The sequence below is a fragment of the Lycium barbarum genome, chromosome 6 (genome assembly GCF_019175385.1).
Source record: "Lycium barbarum isolate Lr01 chromosome 6, ASM1917538v2, whole genome shotgun sequence".
Taxonomy (NCBI): domain Eukaryota; kingdom Viridiplantae; phylum Streptophyta; class Magnoliopsida; order Solanales; family Solanaceae; genus Lycium; species Lycium barbarum.
The window spans coordinates 81,384,871-81,404,260 of NC_083342.1; the positions used below are offsets into that span (position 1 = coordinate 81,384,871).

At 37.4% G+C, this 19,390-nt stretch overlaps 1 protein-coding gene across 3 annotated transcripts in view; it reads right to left on the reverse strand.

Moving 5' to 3' along the window:
- Nucleotides 1-5,410: 5,410 nt before the first annotated feature.
- The window catches only part of LOC132644358 (sister chromatid cohesion protein SCC4), a 58,388-nt gene continuing 44,408 nt past the window's right edge, over nucleotides 5,411-19,390 (reverse strand). For all 3 annotated transcript variants that reach the window (XM_060360952.1, XM_060360951.1, XM_060360953.1), the window contains exons 11-13: nucleotides 10,916-11,121; nucleotides 6,001-6,125; nucleotides 5,411-5,896 (exon numbers count right to left, since the gene is read on the reverse strand). In XM_060360952.1, the coding sequence (XP_060216935.1) occupies nucleotides 5,708-5,896; nucleotides 6,001-6,125; nucleotides 10,916-11,121 (520 nt within the window). In that variant the 3' untranslated portion in view covers nucleotides 5,411-5,707. The remainder of the gene's footprint in view (nucleotides 5,897-6,000; nucleotides 6,126-10,915; nucleotides 11,122-19,390) is intronic.

The window sequence follows — 19,390 nt, forward strand, 5'->3', positions numbered from 1 at the left end:
ATTTGCCTTCATTGACTTTGACCTTGGATGCCTTGCTATTTGATTTGCCTTCGTTCTTGATCTTCAGGTAATAGAAACTTGTAGAGGAATGCTTGAACACTTGCAGCTTGTAGAAACTTGTAGCTTTTTATGCACGAGCTCCCTATGCCTTCTTGTTTTAATTCTCCTCCCTCCTCTGAATTATGAGACCCCTCTTTATAGTTTTAGGATGGAAGAGTTGTGATAAGGACAAACCCTCTCCGACCAATCAGAATGAAGTGACATGGCCACATTTGATTGGCCGAAACATGTCACTTGTACACTAGGCATGCTGCATCATTTTGACATATGGCATGATCCTATTGGCTCCTTTGTTTAACTTGGCGTGCCACGTCATTTGACACGTGACACCAAAACAATCCTTTAGGATAAGATGACAACTTGGGCTTAGCAAAACAGGCTCATCATTTATGGATTAGCCCAATGAAATTGGACTTTAATTAACTCCCAGTTTATAGGATTTAAATAGTCAATTCAACTATATTAACCAACAATATTTATTTAGACTAATATATCTTGAATTTAATATAATTCAAATTTCTTGTTTATTTAGATTTAACAAAATTCGTCATCCATAAACACCCCGTATGTCAAGTGGGGCTCACCAAAAGCTGATACGTGCGGAACCAAGCATAGAGTCGTGTGGTCCTGAATATCTATACTTGCATCGTGAAATGCAGCGCCTCGACAAAAGGGATGTGAATAATGTGGAATAACACTCGTATGTAAAACCTACTGAATAAAATAAAAGTAAGGGGTGCATGAGGGAATGGGCAGCCCAAATCAATAACGTACAACATGACATGACAGGGTAACTGAAACATAGACATGACTAACATGAATATAATAAGCATAAGGTACTTCTGTTAACATGGGTGAATCGCCCAGTTTATAAGGGTACGTAACATGTGGTCTATGGCCCAATATAAGTAGATAACATGTGGCTTCGGGCCTAATAAAAGTATATGCATATATAACATGTGGCCTTAGGCCTAGTATAAGTATATAACATATGGACTCAAATCCAAGTATAAGTGTTCATCACTCCATAATTCATGTCATGAGTATGTGAATCATAAGGTCATCATATATAATAGGCATTCTTTAATTTAGACATGCTTATCAATCGACACATTTACGTCTCTTCAAATCTATGTAGTTTCGTGAATCATGTCATGAGTTCATAAGTCATAGAATCATCATAATTCATTATCATGAAGATCATAACATAAATGCGTGACACATTGATTCATCATACTATACCCTTTTTGAAGAAGTATCATAAGCCGAGAAACCTTCATATTGTTGACATTGAAATATAAGATTCGTGGAATAGACAATAATGAGAATCCATGGATTTTCATAAGGAGTTCATGACATTTGGAGGTAAAGTGGCTTATGTGCCCATAGTTTCATATGCTTCATCTTGTGAATCATATTATAAGTTCGTATAACATAAGATCATTAAGAGATCGCCATTGGGGGAACAATTATAGTTCATCTTTCTTATTAGAAACTCATGAAATTGAATTTATGAGCATACATAGATATGTAGAGAAATCATGACATGCGGAATGTAATAATGTGAGTGAATGCAACGTTTCATAGTTGAAGACATAAGAACATAAAGACTTTTCATCATTTAGGGAATAATCCTTCTATTGAGAAACATTGGAAGCATGGAAGAACAATATACATATAGAGATTTAACCTTACATAACTTAATCGCATCTAAAATCCCAAGAAAGATCCAAACTTTTGAGGTAAATGTTACACCCCGTAGTTCTGTACGTTGAAATTTGTAAGTGTTGGTCGTTTCAAGTATAGACCTTGGAGTTTCCCTCAATGGAGTATATATGGTTGCATGTGTTTATCCTATGGTCATGAAGGTTTAGTTCATACAATAAGCTATGGGAAGATTGGAGAGCAAGTGAATTAAGGAAAACCAAGCTTGTTGGACTTTGGAGAAAGTATGAGGGGTAATTTTGACCCTACTCGAGGAGAGGATATCTTTTAGTATACGAGGAGTTTGAGGAAAGCAAAAACCTAAAGTAAATTTCATGAAGTCTAGTTTCCAACGCAACAAATCGCTCATCGATACAGTAACGGAGTAAAGAGATATGGGTGTTACAATTCGGGCTGGCAGGCCAGAAAAATGATCTCCGCGAACGCGCTAGGGAGTGGCGCGAACACGCAGAGGACTAAGGGCCAACTCAGCGCGAACGCGCTAAGCAATTTTTAGGTCGGTGCAACCCGATCCTGAGACGTTCTATAAAGGGGTTACCCCCTTATTTCTTTCACAAACCACCCCTGAAAACCTCCCCAAACTTCTGGAATATTCCCACAACCTCCACTCATCAAATTTTCAAGCAAATCAAGAATAATCCCCAAATTCTGGTTCAGATAGCGTATACTTGCGATTATAAATCTAACATTTATGCATAAATTATAATGTATAAATTGTTTATGGTGAGCAAATTACGAATTGATATGCGGTTTAATATAACGTATTGATTGTTATGTGCAAATCGCTTGCTTTGAATATTTGTTTGTCTTTAGTTATTCTTGGCCATATCGTATTGCTAATACACTTATTCCACGTTCTATACGGCACAAAATATTAGAGAAATTTTATCATAACTTATGCAAGCATTAGGCATATAGAATTTAGTAAGGGCAACTGAACATTGTATTAAGTTACAAGACGATCATAATTTCTTGAATGACCGACCACACATTGTATTACTTATGCAAATTTTATGTTGTAGTTTTTGTTTTAATGTGGTAAACCAGAGACTCCTTAAAATATAATATGACTCATGTAGTATCTTAGTGATAGAAACAATGTAATTTAAAATTATTTTATTGATAGTACTAAATTTCTTGATAATGTAACAAGCAGTACATATAAATTTAGAATATGAGTGATCAACCTCAGTCAAATTGTATGAAATAGCATTAGACGTTTTAAAATGTCACGAAACGACAAAGAAAAGATATATGTTGAAGAAGAGACGTAGATAAATGAGAAGGAAAGTAATTGTGATTCTATGACGACCAAATATGTTCGAAGAGCATGGAGTAGAGTTCAGACCACGCAAAATAAAGGAAGTGAAGGAGAAGTACCATGTTGTGTGTTATTTGCAGATGATATGTATTGATTGATGAGATATGTGGCAGATTTGATGATAAACTAAAGGTTTGGAGACAGAATCTAGAGTCTAAAGGTTTCATGATGAGTAGGACTAAAATAGGGTATACGTGGAATGCAAGTTTAGCGAGGCCTCACATGAGGAAGATGAGGAAGTGAGGATTGATGTGTGGGTTATTCTCAAGAGAGGTAGTTTCAAGTACTTTGGATCCATAATCCAAGGAAATGAGAAGATCGACGATGATTGATGGCACACAAGTGGATGAAATGCAGGCTCGCGTCCGCTGTCCTATGTGATAAGAAAGTGCCACTGAGACTTAAAGGTAAGTTCTATAGCGTGGTTGTTATGTCAACCATGCATGTTTTTCGAAAGTGCCATCGAGACATAAAGTTTTATATAGTGATTGTTAGGCCAACTATGTTTTATGGGGAAAAGTGTTGGCCAGTCAAAAAACTCATATTTCCAGAAGATGAGAGTAGCAGAAATGAGGATGCTTTAATGGATGTGTATGCATACTACAAGAAATAAGATTAGAAATGAGGATATTCGAGACAAGGTGGAAGTGTCCTCTGTAGTGGATAAGATGCGTGAAGCGAGGTTGAGATAGTTCAAACATGTGAAGACGAAGAGCACATATGCCCAGTGAGGAGGTTGCGAGAGATTGGCAGTGATAGATTTAAAGAGAGGTAGAGGTATACCAAGGAAGAATTAGGGAGAGGTGATTAGACAAGACATGGCACATCTTTAGCTCACCATGGACAGGACACTAGATAGGAGAGCATGGAGGTCAAGGACTTTGGCAGAATGTTAGTAGGTAGTTGAGTGTTTCTCTCTTTTCTATAAGAGAGCTTGGTGCTAGCTTAGAGCACTTAATTTGCTTCCCCTTCCCCTTATCAGTCTCTCTACTATTGTGCTAGTATCATCGTACTCCTCATTTTTATTACTGTTGTTGTTCCATTTAATTTTGGTTATCTCTACTATTTTGTTGTCAGTACTTTTCTCTTCTTCGGTTTTTTCATCATAAGCTTTTTACTCTTGCATTTTCCAAACTTGTTTTGAAAACGCTTTTCTCGAGCCGAGGGTCTTACGGAAGCAACCTCTCTACCCTAACCACGGTAGGGATAAAGTCTGCATACACCTCATTCTCAGACCCCACTTAGGGATAAGCTTGTCCTTATCTGACTTTTTTGCCATGCTTTCTCTTGAGCCGAGGGCCTTTCGAAAACAGCCTCTTACCTTCCAAGTTTGAGATAAGGTCTGCGTACACTTTATCCTCCCCAGACCCCCACATTGTGAGATTTCTTGGGATGTTGTTGTATTCATATCAACGATATCAACTAGTTACAATAAAGACTTAGCCACATTTATACACCCATTACGTATGATACCGGTGTGAAATTTTTTAATGTAAGTATTTGTACATCAATAAAAAAGCATAAATAACTTTTTGTGTTAGAAATGTGATTGACTGTTTGAATGAAATGTTCCAAATGAAGCAAAATGATTGAGAATTAGTGCAATCGGCACCAACTTGTTTTTTGTTCTTCTTTCCTTTTCACTATCTTGTTCGGTGTTTGCTTTTATTGTTATTTTGATTGTAGTGAACTCAATTATTTACCCGTTCTATTTAGTTTTTGTTTTCGCTCCTTTCATGCAAACCAAACAATGAGATGAGAGCATAAAAGTTGCCTCCCTCGCCTTCACATTTTATCTTCCTTCTTGTTTATAACTATCGTTTATAGGCAAGGAAAAGTAGAAAGAGATGTCATTTGATGCTATCTGGCAAACTCGGGTTTTTAAAACTTCTCAAAACTAACACCAGATTTACCCTTTACCTCCATAGTTTCATTTTACCAATGCGCTTTCAAAAGTAAGGACTTTTTTTCTGGAAAAGTTTACTATTCAGCAATGAATTTTAGGAGAAATTATTCGGACCGGATTATCCATCTAAGTTTTAATATTTCCTTCCGTTTTAAACAAAAGTATTTAGTGAGCTAACATGATAGTGTAACATTCAAATATGTAAATCCTTCTGTCTTCTTTTCTTCCAAATTTGTTTAAAACATAGCACTTCCACTCATAAGCCATTGTTCTAATATTGAAATTGTGCAAAATGCACGAAGACTGGCCAAACACCTGTGTTTCGATATGCCAAGGCTCATCTAATGGCTTCACAGGTTGAGTGAGATAGGTTCCATTGCAATCAAGATTTTAGAGGGTGAGAAGAAACCAGACAATTAGTTAACTATTAACTGTATAAATAGCACATGTTATTTGGCAATTCTAGTCATTAGTTTATCTTCCCTTCTTTTTTTCTGGGAAGAAGCTACAGAGAATAATTACAATACAACTGTACAATAAAGAACGGTAAACTATCACAATTGGGCATTTCCTAAGGCCAGATGTTTCAGTGTATCACTGCACACATCCCTGAAAGAGCAGGAAAGAAAGGAAGCACACTCTCACCTCTTCCTTTAGTTATCACTTGAAATAAGACTAATTTACAAGTCGTAAAGCTAAGCTTTTCTCCTTCTCAGTCTCCCCATATCAAAATCCATAAGCCTTGATGACGACGTCATAGAAGAAGTTGCTGACAGCCCAATGGATTCAGGAATGTCCAGATCAACTCTCATAGAAGGACCAGAGATTGCTCGTTTAATGTCAATCCCGCTCAACTGATGGGCTTTGATTTTTACTTTGGCAATCTGAGTCATGTCAGACAAGTAAATGTGTAATACTTTATGCTGTCAGCCTGTCACATTCACAAACCTATTTACTCAAATAAGGTAAAAAAGATGAAAGCTTTTACCAGTTCAACATGGTGACTGGACGAACATGCATCAGAAATTCTTTTTTGTAGATCCTCTACTTTCTTTGTTTGGTAATCAAGATTCTCCATTTCGCTCCCTTTCTCACCTAGTTGCTGGTACAGAGCTGCACAAGAAAAATGTAAATTGACCAACTAAAATTAGGTAAAGGCACCAAGAGAAGGGATATAAGATAAATTTGTCCAAATCAGGTCTTGCAAGAAGAAGCTTGTACTAGCAAACTGCACTCTCTGTAGCCACGTCTTAACGACATCGTCCTCCACTTTTTTCTTGCAATATACTTTGCAGAAATGACAAGACTTGCACAATTTCTTTGACTTGGAATGACCTCAGGAGTTATCCATCCTTTATTGGCAACCCCAGAATAATATTCAATTCATTGAAAAGGACTCTTACTATAATACAACAAACCCATATGGGTTTACTTTCGATTTTCCTAGTACAGCTTTTCCTTTTTCTATTCCAATAAAAAATGAAGAAAAATATGTTTATCTCATCTGGCAATAATCAACGATTTCAACCTGGGTGTTGAAAATTGTACCCAAGTCAAAGGACAATTTACTATTGATGGATATTAATGTAGTTCCGATGCTGAGTAGGAAATCTTGAAATCCAATGGGTGGGGAATGGAATAACAAACACGGGATACCTAAACTCGTTCAATATGGAAGTATTTATATGTGAAGTGCCTTCTGTTTCTTCAATTTTTTGTATCAATTTCCTTCAACAACACTAAGTTCTAAACAAGTTGGGGTCGGCCATATGAATCCTCATTGATCACGTTTCTCTAGTTAAAGTCATCTTAGACCAATAATATACACAAGAAAAAAATAAAAACAAAAGTACTAGAAGTCCTATTATTTCTACTGGCATATAAACATATAACAAGACTAAAAAGCCCCTAGCAAGAATAGGAACTAAAATAAGCGTATTAACATGACCAAAGCTTTTCCTAACTAATTGGTAGCCTACATATAACTTTTACTTCCCATTATGTCCTGCCTTTCTCTAAGTTTGCTAGGTTTCCAAGTGATTGCAGTCTTTCGAGACTATTTTGAAACAACTCCCTTCTATGAAATTTTACGTTTATCTAGTTCCTTTCTAACACTTTCATCCACATTGATCTCACCCCTACGAACCGGTACATCTAGAGGTCGCGGCAGGATATGGTCATACCATCTCAAGCAACCTTCTCTCATTTTATCTGTGATGTGTACTACTTGCACCTTCTAGAGAAAGTGGTCATTTTTAACATTGTATGACAATACATCCTACTTAACATATCTCTACAACACTCATCTAGAAAATGTGTTGGTCTTTAGTAGCTCAACATTTACTCTCACACAAAATTTCTGGACTTGTAACAGTTCTATAGAACTTACCTCTCAGTTTGATAGACATCCTTCTATCACATAACACCCTTCTCCGCTTCAACTATTCGATTTGATTCTCTGTGTAACATCTTCCTCTATCACTCCGTTCTCCTGAAATAACGAGTCCAGATATTTCAATTGTTTGCATTTAGGCACCTCAATCCCGTCTATTTCTCACATTAACTTCACTTTCTAATGTGACTAAACTTGTATGTGATATATTCAGTGTTATTTCTACTTATCCTAAAAAACGTACTCTCTAGAGTTCTTCTCCACAGTTCAAGCTTTCAGTTGACACCTTCGCTAGTTTTATCAATTAGCAGAGTATCATCCATGTGACCTCATCTTGTATAGTTGGTTAGCTCATGCAAAATATGTGTAAACAAGTACGGGCTCGACGCTGATCCTTAGGTAAACCCACAGTTACGGAAAACTCCTTTTCATCTCCTGCTACGTTCTCACGCTATTAACTATCCTCATACATGTCCTTTGTGACATTTATATATTGAATATAAATTCTTTTCTTCTTCAACAGCCACCAAAGGACCTTTCATAGTACTCTTATCATATGATTTCTCAAAGCTGATCAACACCACGTATAGATCTTATCAAGAATAGATTTACCGAGCATAAATTCAAACTATTTATCGTCACTCCTGTAGTGTTCTCAAGCCATGTTGCTCGAACTATCCAAAAATGATGCCACACCCGTGTCGGATTCACAAAAGATACTCTACTTTTGGAGGATCCAACACACACCCGTCGACATTATTGAAGACTCCGAGCAACATAGTTCTAGTTCCCAAGTCTACATATTATCACTCATCCACAAGAGTTTCATCGTATAACTCATAAGTTTAATGCTACATTAGTATGCATAACTTTAACTATCACCTTTGCTTTTATAATTTGAAATCGGGGTATTCTTTCTCCCCTCATTGGCATCCTACCATTTGTTAGTATAGCATTAGATAGCTTGGAAAGCCATCCTAACTCCAAGACACTTCCAAACCTCTATAGGGATACCATTTGTAACATAGGCTTTGTACTCATATTTTTCACTCTATCCTTTACTTCTATCAACCTTATTCTTTGAGTGCTTCTATCATGCACATACATATCCAAAAGTCTATACTTGTGGTTCGAGTTAAACACTTGATCACAATAGCCTCACCATCACTCTCAATCGTGCTAGCTTAAACATTTATTTACCTTTTCTCGTGTCCTTCGTTTTGATACAGGCTACCTAGGGCTTTCCCTCAAGTTTTATTAATAGCCGTCTTCGCTTCTCTCTGACTTCTCTTATATTCTTCAAAACCTAATCCATCTACTGCTTTTGCTTAGTTTCTATGACATTCTCCTCTAGCTTTGATTACTCTTTGCACATCCTCATTCCAACAGCAGGATTCTCGTGGTCGAGGTCCTAAACCTTTAGACACAACTGACACTTCACTTGATACTGTTAATGCAACTTGACATTTTCTTCCACAGGATGTCCGTGCCCCTCTAAGTTCCATCCTCCCATAGTTTTTCTGAAACATTAACTATTAGCGCCCTTTAATGCCCACCATCTAATTTCTCAGTTGTTTGTAGGTCGTCTATTCTTACGCTTTAAATATAAGACCCCCAACCTCTGTTGGGCGGTCATCGCTCTCCTGGTATATCCTTACAGTTCATTCATGTGGTTCTATCACGTCTCCTAGTAAGCATAAGATCTGTTTGACTATTGTTTCCCCCAACCCTAGATTTTATCAAGCGAGAATCTAAATACCCTTTGATTAATAATTTTTCAATCACCTTTATGAAAACAAAATAGAATATTTTTCAGTCACCTTGAGGTTTCATTTACAGGGGAAACCCTGAACAAGAAAAAACAAGAGGCATGATGCATGCACAAATACTCTACCATCAATAGAATGGATAAAGGACAAATTCTATGTTGCTCGGACTCTTCAGAAATGTCGACGGGTGCGTGTGGAGTTCTCCAAAAGTAGTGCATTTCGGAGAATCCGACACGGATGCAGCACCATTTTTGGAGAATCCGAGCAACATAGAGAACGAGTTTTTAACATATCTGGTGCTTGACTCAAACTTTTAAGGGGAAAAAATAGCAAGAGTGCTTGATTTGGAACGGCAATGAGGTAGAGCGAGGGATTAATCGCACAGGATAGGTGAACGACAAACAAAACTTTGCATGGGACAGGGTAGGGCAGACCCGAGTTAAAATTTTAAATGGTGTGTGTATTAATATTTCATAAGCTTCAGACAAATAAATTTTAATTAGACGTGTTAGACAGTGATGCTTTTGAGAGGATGGAGATTGAAGTTAGGAGTTGTATCTCTTTCTTCTCCATTCTTTCCCCTCTAATATTTTCTGCTCGTCTTGCTATTCTTTGTTCTTTTGAATCCTTCAAAACATTTAAAAAGATATTTTATTATCATCAGGGAGTCTTCCTCTTTTTCTTTTTCTCCTCCAGGAAGATTAGAACTGAATATGCTTGGTTCATTTAATTTTTCCCCTGGTAATATTTTTTACAATTAGCAAAAATAAAAGGATTGCCTATCATATTTCTTTTGGACGCATGTTGACATGTCAATTCCAAATGTAAAAACACTTTCAATAAATAGTGCAAGTGAACCTTAAATTAGGATCCAACAACTTCGTACAAAAATCATGAATGACCAGTAAACATAAGGAGAAGCAGGTCTGTATCGAAGTTAGAAACAACAAAAACAATACTCATAGCAAAAGCAAATCATGATTAATTACATGAGATAACTGAAAATTATTTAATGGTTTTGAATTATTTCACTTGAAATACCGAAAATTTAACTTCAAACCAATCAGTATACAATTTCTAGTGCATTTTCTTTTCACTAGTTAAGTGAAGGATCCAAAATGAACACAAATATCAACAAGCATGAATCAAATATGAAAACGGGAACATATTAGTAAGATTGTCTACACAAAGTCAAATAAAAATTCAAAAAAACTAAATACTGCAAGGTGCAAAATAAAAAGAAAAAAAATGAAAGAAAACACAAACGAGGCAAGGCAGGGCATGGCAGGGAAAAATTATTGAAAAATGCTATAAGGGGTAAGGAAGGGTTGGTTAAGGCTTGTCCTGCCCCGTTTGCATCCCTACCCTTGACTACACGAAGAAAAAAAGGAGGTTGTGTACACCGGAAAAGGAAAAGGAAAGGAATAAAAAAATCTCGACATGCATATCTCTTCTAGCTAGAGAGGAAAAAAGAAAGGCTAAATAAACAGGGTGAAAACAATAAGTTGCATGTAGAGGAAAACTCGAGGCTTAGAAATCTAATCTTCACAGGACAAATACACATACAAAATAGACAAGAAGACACATATATATGAAGCATATTAAGGATACAATGAACTCTGTTGCTTTGGCCATTCAAAAGGATAACTAAACCAGAACAAAGCATTAGATATGCACAGGTGACGGCACTTATCCAACAGAAGAAGTAGGTCACATGAAATAAATGATCGAGAGTGTGAAACCTGTCAAATTCGATAGTACCCAGATCTGAGTTGGAATATCATTAAGCTTCTTCGCTAATGTGAGAGAGGACCTCAAGATCTCCCTAGCTTGTCCAGTGTCGCGGAGGGCTAGTCCAAGATTCCCCAAAACAGTCAAATATTGTGAAACAAGTTGCAGATTCCCCAAAGTATTATGTGTTGTCTGCAATCCAAACGCTAGTCGATTTCTGCAGTAACGTAACAAATCAATAAGAATAGAACAACAGCAACTACTACCACTACTACACTTCAATATAAAGCTAGCTGGGGTCATCATATGAGCCCACACTACCATTGCGCTATTCAAACACAATTTACTCCAAAATTGAATAATTTGTGAATTTTCTAACAGTAAAGGTTTTCTAAATTTTCAACTAACATACAGATATCTAGAAAGGTTAAAATGGATCCTATAAGTACTAGGCAACTCCTATAGAAGTGTAAAAAATAGTAAGGGGAAGAGATTTAGAGAGCTAAATGTCTTCTCCCTACCGTGATACTAATCCTGGTATGAAACTTGACACAAATGATTTACAAGAGACACCTGCCTATAGATGTCAAATAATGTACAAAATATGGAAATATGTGTGAGCCTATTAAAGGACCGTATGCGGTGCATTTATTAAACTACTTGACTGTTAATAATGATAAGAGGGCATTATTGCACAATTTGACTAATGTACTATTAGTTGCTGACCTTGACTTTGACGGCGGTCAATTTATTGCATCCAGTCTTTCTATTATTTATCTTATATATTGATATACCCCCTCAAACCCAAGGCGGTAGAACAACTTGAGTTTGCAGATCATTCGCGTCACAGCTAACTGGACAATGGCGTGCAGCTGCTTCTGTTGACTGCACTGTGATCTCGCATTGTGGTGACACAAGCTAGATAGGGTCGTGTCATTGAATGATGATGTGGACCTACACGCACTACTAGCAAGATCCCTTGATGGACTTACACGCTCTCTGATGTTCAGTCAAAATATGCATATAATTAGGCATTGTTGCCTCACATTCTTGTACTTTTAATCGTACTTTTGAGTACGAATTATAGTGGTTTGTGTTAATATTATATTTTTACTTTGTAGGAATAAAGTGGCGAAGATTTGAGAGTTCGGAGCAAAAATTGGACAAATGACGTGAAAAGCACCAGAAACAATTTGTGGTACTTAATGATCTTTCATAAAGAATAAGAAGAAATATATGTATAATGCAGAGTGTAAAAGAATGAAGTAAGACCTGCCAGCAACGTGAAAGAAAGAATTGAAAGGAGACAACATTTATCTATGTGGCAGCAAAGAAGTTCAAAAGAAAATGCAGGCTTCAGTGACGTGCCTATTTATGCATCGCACCACTGACGCATGCAGAACTGTTCTCTGATTCTCTGTTGGTTCCGTGCTGCACCCACGAGCCCGCTATTGTTTCCCGGTCCGAGTTGGATTTGGTTTTTAAAAGCCCAGACCTTTTGGTACCCTATAAATACAGATCCTACACGATTTTTACACAATTTTGGACCTAGAGAGAGCTTGGAGCTGCCGTGGAGGCCGCAGTTACAGGGTTTTACCTTCTCTTCTTTGTAATAATCGTTTTTACGTTTTTATTCGGATGATTTGTTGTTTTCCTCCATGTCTATGTGGAGCTAAACTCTTTAATTTTGGAGTTTTGGCTCAAACATGAAAGTTGACGTTTGATTATTGTTTATATCTATTGAATTTCCATCTCTGGGTTACTTATTTATTCTTGTGCTTAATTGTTTAATTACTTGATCAATAGTTAGACACTATCTGTGGTGCGTGAATTGGACTTAAGAGAGGGAATTCACGTACGTAATAAGAACAAATAGAGTTCGTTCGATATTATCATTTCGCTACTAAGGATAGAGATATACCCTTTAACCTTACTTGGTTGGTTACGGAGAAATAAATGTTTTTTTGTTACTTCTGGCGACCATAGAGATATAGGCGTTATAGTAACATCTACAGGCTTGTGAGTAGTTCGAGAGAATATCATAAAGTTATAATTAACCCATCAACTAGTAACCCACGAAATAAAATGGGTATAGCAATTGGAAGACACAACTGGATTGTTAGTGGTCATAACCCTAGATCTATCTCTTCTCCGATAAATAAAAATTCGTTCTTTCTTGGTTGAAGTTTATTATTTGTATCTTTTATTTTTAGTTACTTTACAAATATAATTTGGATTTTATTTCTTGTTTAGATAATTAGCATTAGTTTAATTTAGTAAATAGTTAATCATAAGTCCCTGTGGGTACGATATCTGGACTTTAAAATTTTATATTACTTGTACGACCGTGTATACTTGCGTGTGCGTTTGGGAGCAACAAGTTTTTGGTGCCGTTGCCGGGGACTTAGAAATTAATTGTTTATCTAGATTAGACTTTTCTTTTTGTCTATTCAAGTTTTTTTTTTTAAATATTCTGTTATTCTTCTTGACATGGCATCTTGGAACGAAAATTTATCGAATGTTGGGTATTCATGTTTTAATGATTTTTGTGCACTTTGTGGAGGACCCCACTTATGGGAAAATTGTCTAAAATTTGGATCATACGGGATGTGATGTGTGACCCTTCTAAATTCTATGATTGGAACTTTTGTAACTGGTGTGGTGGTCAGTGGAAAGAGTGTCCTAAGTGTTGTTCTAGTCTCTCGAGTGATTTTCACAAAATGGATATTGGGAGTGATACTTGGCTATTGATTCGATCTCAACGATTAGAGATATGGGGGGATTATCTTGGTGAAATTACAAGTGACATGACACACTTCATGGAAGAAAGAACAAAGCTCGGACAAGAGATAGACCAATTTGGCTCAGATATCCATGACCTGGAAGCTCAAATGAATAAAAAGGTTGAGGGATTTGATGCCCAACTACATATTATCTTTGATAGTGGCCAGCATGTGGAGCAGATAGAGGAATTCCAACCATTTGATCAGATCTTTGTTGATGATGCCAATGTTGAGGAAGTGTACAAAAGTGAAGATGTCAAAAATAATGCAGTTTTATAGTTAGGACGTGTTGGTCCTCATTCTAAACATTTTTCTACATTATGTTTGGTTGGTGACATGGAAATCGAGTCTTCCACGCTGATGAGAAGTGTATAGATGAGGAACATGAGCCTTACATCCTGAAATTTGCCACACCAAAAAGACAAAACGACATTCCCCACTTAAGGGCCAATAAGTGCCAAATGTGACACCTATTGTTTGGTTCCTTTATTTTTACACCACCACCCCAGAAGCATGATAGAAAATTTGATGCAAAATTGGGGGTACAATTCATAAGTTCGAGGTGGAGAAAAAAGTTGATTCACGTCGTGCCGCAACGGTAACTAAGGCGCTTATCGGGAGGCAACCCAATGTGTAATAGTTTTCGATTTTTATTTTTATAGTGTCACATTTTGTTTTGTTTTTGTTTTGCAGATTAGGGTTAGTCTGAGTACCCGAAGTTGAAAGTTGAGGAGCATGGTTGGAATTAAGTGTAGACGACCCTTAATGTTGAGGATTATGCTGCTTGCTAGGCCCTAGAGGGTCTCTGGGAGTATTTCTCACCCTTGTTTTAATTTTTTCTCTGCTATACATGCATTGAGGACAACGCATATTTTTAAGTGGAGGGTGGGTACTTTCGATTTTTGAGGTCAAGGATGATTATGCCATAAGACTTTTTTTTTTTAATTTCTTAGCCTTATATATTAAAAAAAATCAGAAAACCAAGAAAAAATTCAAAAAGATTTTACTTTTTTCTTTCTTTTATAGCCTTTTTGTCCTTCATTAGCGGTATAGATCATCCACCCCTTGGGTTTTCTTATGGCCTCGGTTCTTTCCTGATGGGGGATTTTGAATCGGGTAATTTTTTTTTTAGGATTAATTTTTTTTTTTTTAGGAGTCCTAAAAGAGGGAGAAGAAAGACCTTTAACTTGTTTGATACTAGCATATTTAGGCCTGAGCTTGAGTAATACTTTCCTGTGAGTGCTTGAGTAAGGAAAAAGATAGCAGACTTTCTGACACCTACAATCATGGTTGTGACTCTATATATAGCTTATTCTTATTTTGTAGTTCGTGATGATCCTTTCTGTCCTGATCTGATCATACACTAAGTTCAAACCGGCAAGAAAATCATAGACCATTTCCTGTTCAACCAATTGTTGCAAGAGAACTGCATCATGGGTACACCTCTCTTGGAGATCCTGATAATAATCTATTTACTCCCATCTAAGTTGCGTGGACTCTTCGTTTTTGGTGTCGTTCCCGTCTTGATACTGGTGCGAGAGAAGAATACGTCCGAGATACGGTCAACCAACTTCGGATACTTTGACTGGAGTCCATCGACAAATTTGGGGGAAATTTGAGATTTTGATTTCTCAAAATTAAAGATAAAACGGATTTAAGATAAGGGAAATGGCATGCCTTCAATATTATATAAGGGAAATGGCATGCCTTCAATATTATAGTACTTTTGTCTCATTTTTGCTGCTTCGTGTTTCAGAGAAGCCAAGAATTAAAGGTCGTGTTTCTGGGTTCGGATGGTAAACAGTAGCAGCGATATAGATGGAGAGTTGCTGGAAGGCCTTGAATGGCTTTATTTCTCTCTTTTTAAGGAAGAATGAAGTTGTGATCTATTTTTTATAATTTTGAATTTTCTTAGCCGAATCCCGGCACCCGTATCCATACCTACATACGCACCCCGAATTTTAAAATTTAGATTTTGCCAAATCCGACACTCGGATCCGTACCCGTATCGAATACCCGCACCCGAGTCCCAGCAACTTAGACTCCCATAACCCACTTAACTCGAAATAATAATCAACGATAGTCAACTCACCTTGCTTAGCGGCATGAATTTTATTTCAAATCTCAAAAATCTAAGCATCATTACCCTTGCGAGTAGGCCTGGGCTCTGAGCCGGCACTAAGCCAAGCCGGCTCAGAGCTCGTCTAGGCTCGCTTGTATTTAGATCAGCTTAGCTCGGCAAAAGCTCAATCAAAGCTCGGGCTCAGTTGAGTTGGCTCAATTCAGCTCGATTGGCTCTTTGATCATGTAATGATTACCTTAAAACTAACATTCATCCATTAATCTTAGAGCCTGTTTGGCCTAGCAGTTTTGAAGCCAAAAGCACTTTTTTTTTTATTAGAAAAAGTGATTAGAAAAGGTTATTTTTTTGGATATTTGAGGTGTTTGGCCATTTACTAAAACTGCTTTTAAGTAGAAGTAGAAGTAGAAAATTTCTGCTTCTAAAAAAAAAACAGAATCAGAAAATTATTATTTTTTTTTCAAGAAAACATATCCCTACTATAAATACATATTTACCAAGTATATCCCTCAGTAATCTATTAAATTCTAATTAATAATTCTTTGTGTTGAATTTTAATTAGTGGAATAATTTTGAATTTTATTTTGGTTGTAGTTTTCTAGTATATTAAATCATCATGTTGATATTATATCAATCTGAGGGTCTTTCGGAAACAGCCGTCCTACCTTGGTAGGAGTAAGGTCTGCGTACACTCTACCCTCCCCAGACCCCACGTTGTGGGATTTCACTGGGTTGTTGTTGTTGTTGTTGTTGTTGTTGTTGTTGTTGTTGATATTATATCAATATTTAATATTTTCTTATTTATCTATGTATTATATTAATTGAAAATTTTAATATGTACTTTTAAATTTTAATTAAATAAAAGTCAAATCTTTTCAAAATAGTTTCTCTGTGTAAACTAATCTTGATAGTAAACGTTCATTGATACTTGTCCTTTTTCGTAATTTGACACTCAAAAGCACTTTTTAAAGAAGATTAGCCAAACAAAACTTGCTTATTAAAAGAGGTCAAAAACACTTTTCAAATGAATTAGCCAAACACCAAACTGCTTCACACCAAAAGTACTTTTTTGAAAAGCACTTTTAAAAAAAGCACTTCTCATATTAAGCAATGTTTAGCCGCTAGGCCAAACATGCTCTTAATTAAGTTAGTAATATGTCAATTTAATAATTATTATTTATTATGTCAACGAGCAACAACAGCGCCTAACATCCGGGTTCTATCTTTTCGGTCTCCTTTTAGTTGTAGCGGTAGAATTTGATTGCTTGTGCCTTATTGTTAATTTGCCTTTGCTTGTGCTGTAGAATTGGATTCATGCAATACTGATTCCTACCTCTAGATTCTCCCCTTCAGTTATACTTGCCCTTTAGCCCATTTAACTGTATATCCTTGCTTATCCTTGCTGGCAATGCTTTATTTGTGATTCCTACCTGTTAGTGTACACCTTTGGTTAGCCTTTTTTTTACTTTAGTGGCTTTGGTGAACGATGGTAGACTAGGGTCATGTTCTCGGTCGGGGACGAGGGCTAGGGTCAGGGGTGGTAAGGGGGTCAAGGGAGCTTCTAGGCTGACAATAGAATCTTGGAACATTGGGACTTGATCGCGGAAGTCCATAGAGCTAGTGAAGATTCTCAGGAAGAGGAGGATTAGTATTGCCTGTCTACAGGAAACCAAATGGGGAGGAGCTAAGGCACGGGTATAAATTGTGGTTCTCGGAAGGATCGAGGTAAAGGAATGGAGTAGGCATTTTAGCAGAGGAGCTAAGGGAGCAAGTGGTAGAGGTGAGACGAGTTAATGACAGGATGATGGCGATTAAGTTAGTCGTTGAGGGGTTCACTTTGAACATTATTAGTGCTTACGCACCACACGCGGGCTTGGGTGTGGAGGACAAGGTGCGATTTTGGGAGGACTTAGATGAGGTGGTGAGAGGTATTCCGAATACCGAGAAGCTATTCATAGAAGGAGATTTTGATGGTCACATTGGCTCAACTTTGGGGAGGTATGACAATGTGCATGGTGGTTTTGGTTTCGGGAACAGGAACAAAGCAGGAGTCTCGCTGTTGGATTCCGCGAGCGCTTTTGGGTTGGTCATAGCGAATTCTAGTTTCCTGAAGGAGGAGTACTTGGTAACTTTCCGTAGTGCGGTAGCGAGGACCCAGATAGACTATTTGCTCCTTAGGAAGGATGATAAAGGTGTTTGTAAGGACTGTGAGGTTATCTCGAGTGAGAGTTTTACGACCCAGCATAAGTTGTTGGTGTTGGATTTGGAAACTAGGAGGAAGAAGAAGAGGGTTGCAGATCGACCAAGGATCAAATGGGGTAACTTAACTATGGCCAGTGCCACAAGATGGGGAAGAAGTTAGTGGCTATGAGGGCTTGGGGGAGTAGCGGGGATGCGAATAGTATGTGGAATAGGACTGCGAGTTGCATTAAAGAAGCAGCTAGAGAGGTGCTGGGGATCTCCAGAGGTAGATTTGGTAGACACCGAGCGAATTGGTGGTGGAATGGTGAAGTCCAAGGGAAGGTGGCGTATGCGTGGAAAGTAAAGATGAGGAGGGAAAGAGGACGAATAGGGAAAGGTATAAGATCGCGAGGAAGGAGGAAAAGTTAGCGGTTACGGCAGCAAAAACGTCAACTTTTGAACGCTAGTATGTCAAATTAGAGGACAAAAGGCGGGGATAAAAAGTTATTGAAGATTTCAAGAAGAAGAGAAAGTCTTCATCGTATTACTTGATCATTTACATCCCATGACAATGGTTACTTATACAATAAGTCCTACGACTAAATAAGGAAAGAAAATATTACATAATCATTTACAATCAATACAATGTCAGATTATATCATATTACTCCTATAATTATGCTAGGAAATCCATATCAATCAACACTCCCCCTCAAGTTGGTGCAAAGATGTCACACACGCCTAATTTGCAAACTAGTGTATGGAAAGTTCATTTGTTGAGGCCTTTGGTAAACACATCAACTAGCTGCTTTTCTAATGACATGGAACAAACTCAAGACACAACTCGTAACCTTTTCTTTGATGAAGTGTCGATCAATTTCCACATGCTTTGTTCGGTCATGCTGATCTGGATTATGAGCTATACTGATTGCAGCCTTATTGTCACAATACAAGGAAAGTTTCTTCTTTCGGACAATCTCAATTCCTCTAATAGCTTTTGTAACCACAAAAGTTCACAAACACCCTGGGCCATAGCTCTATATTCTGCCTCTGCGCTTGGTCTAGCAACTACACTTTGCATCTTGCTTCTCCAAGTGATCAGGTTTCCTCCTACAAGTGTACAGTAACCTGATGTAGACCTTCTATCATCTAGAGATCCAGCCCAATCTGCGTCCGTAAAGGCTTCTATTTTGAGGTGACCATGTCTGGAGAAAAGTAAACCTTTCCCGAGAGTAGACTTCAGATAACGCAAAATGCGAAAGACGGCTTGCATATGAGGATCTCGGGGATCATGCATGAACTGACTCACCAAGCTGACTGAATAGGCTATGTCTGGTCTAGTGTGAGAGATAAATGAGTCTTCCAACCAGCCTCTGATATCTCTCCTTATCAACTGACTCTCCAACTCCGCTTTGTAGTTTGTGGCTGCTTTCGATGGGTGAT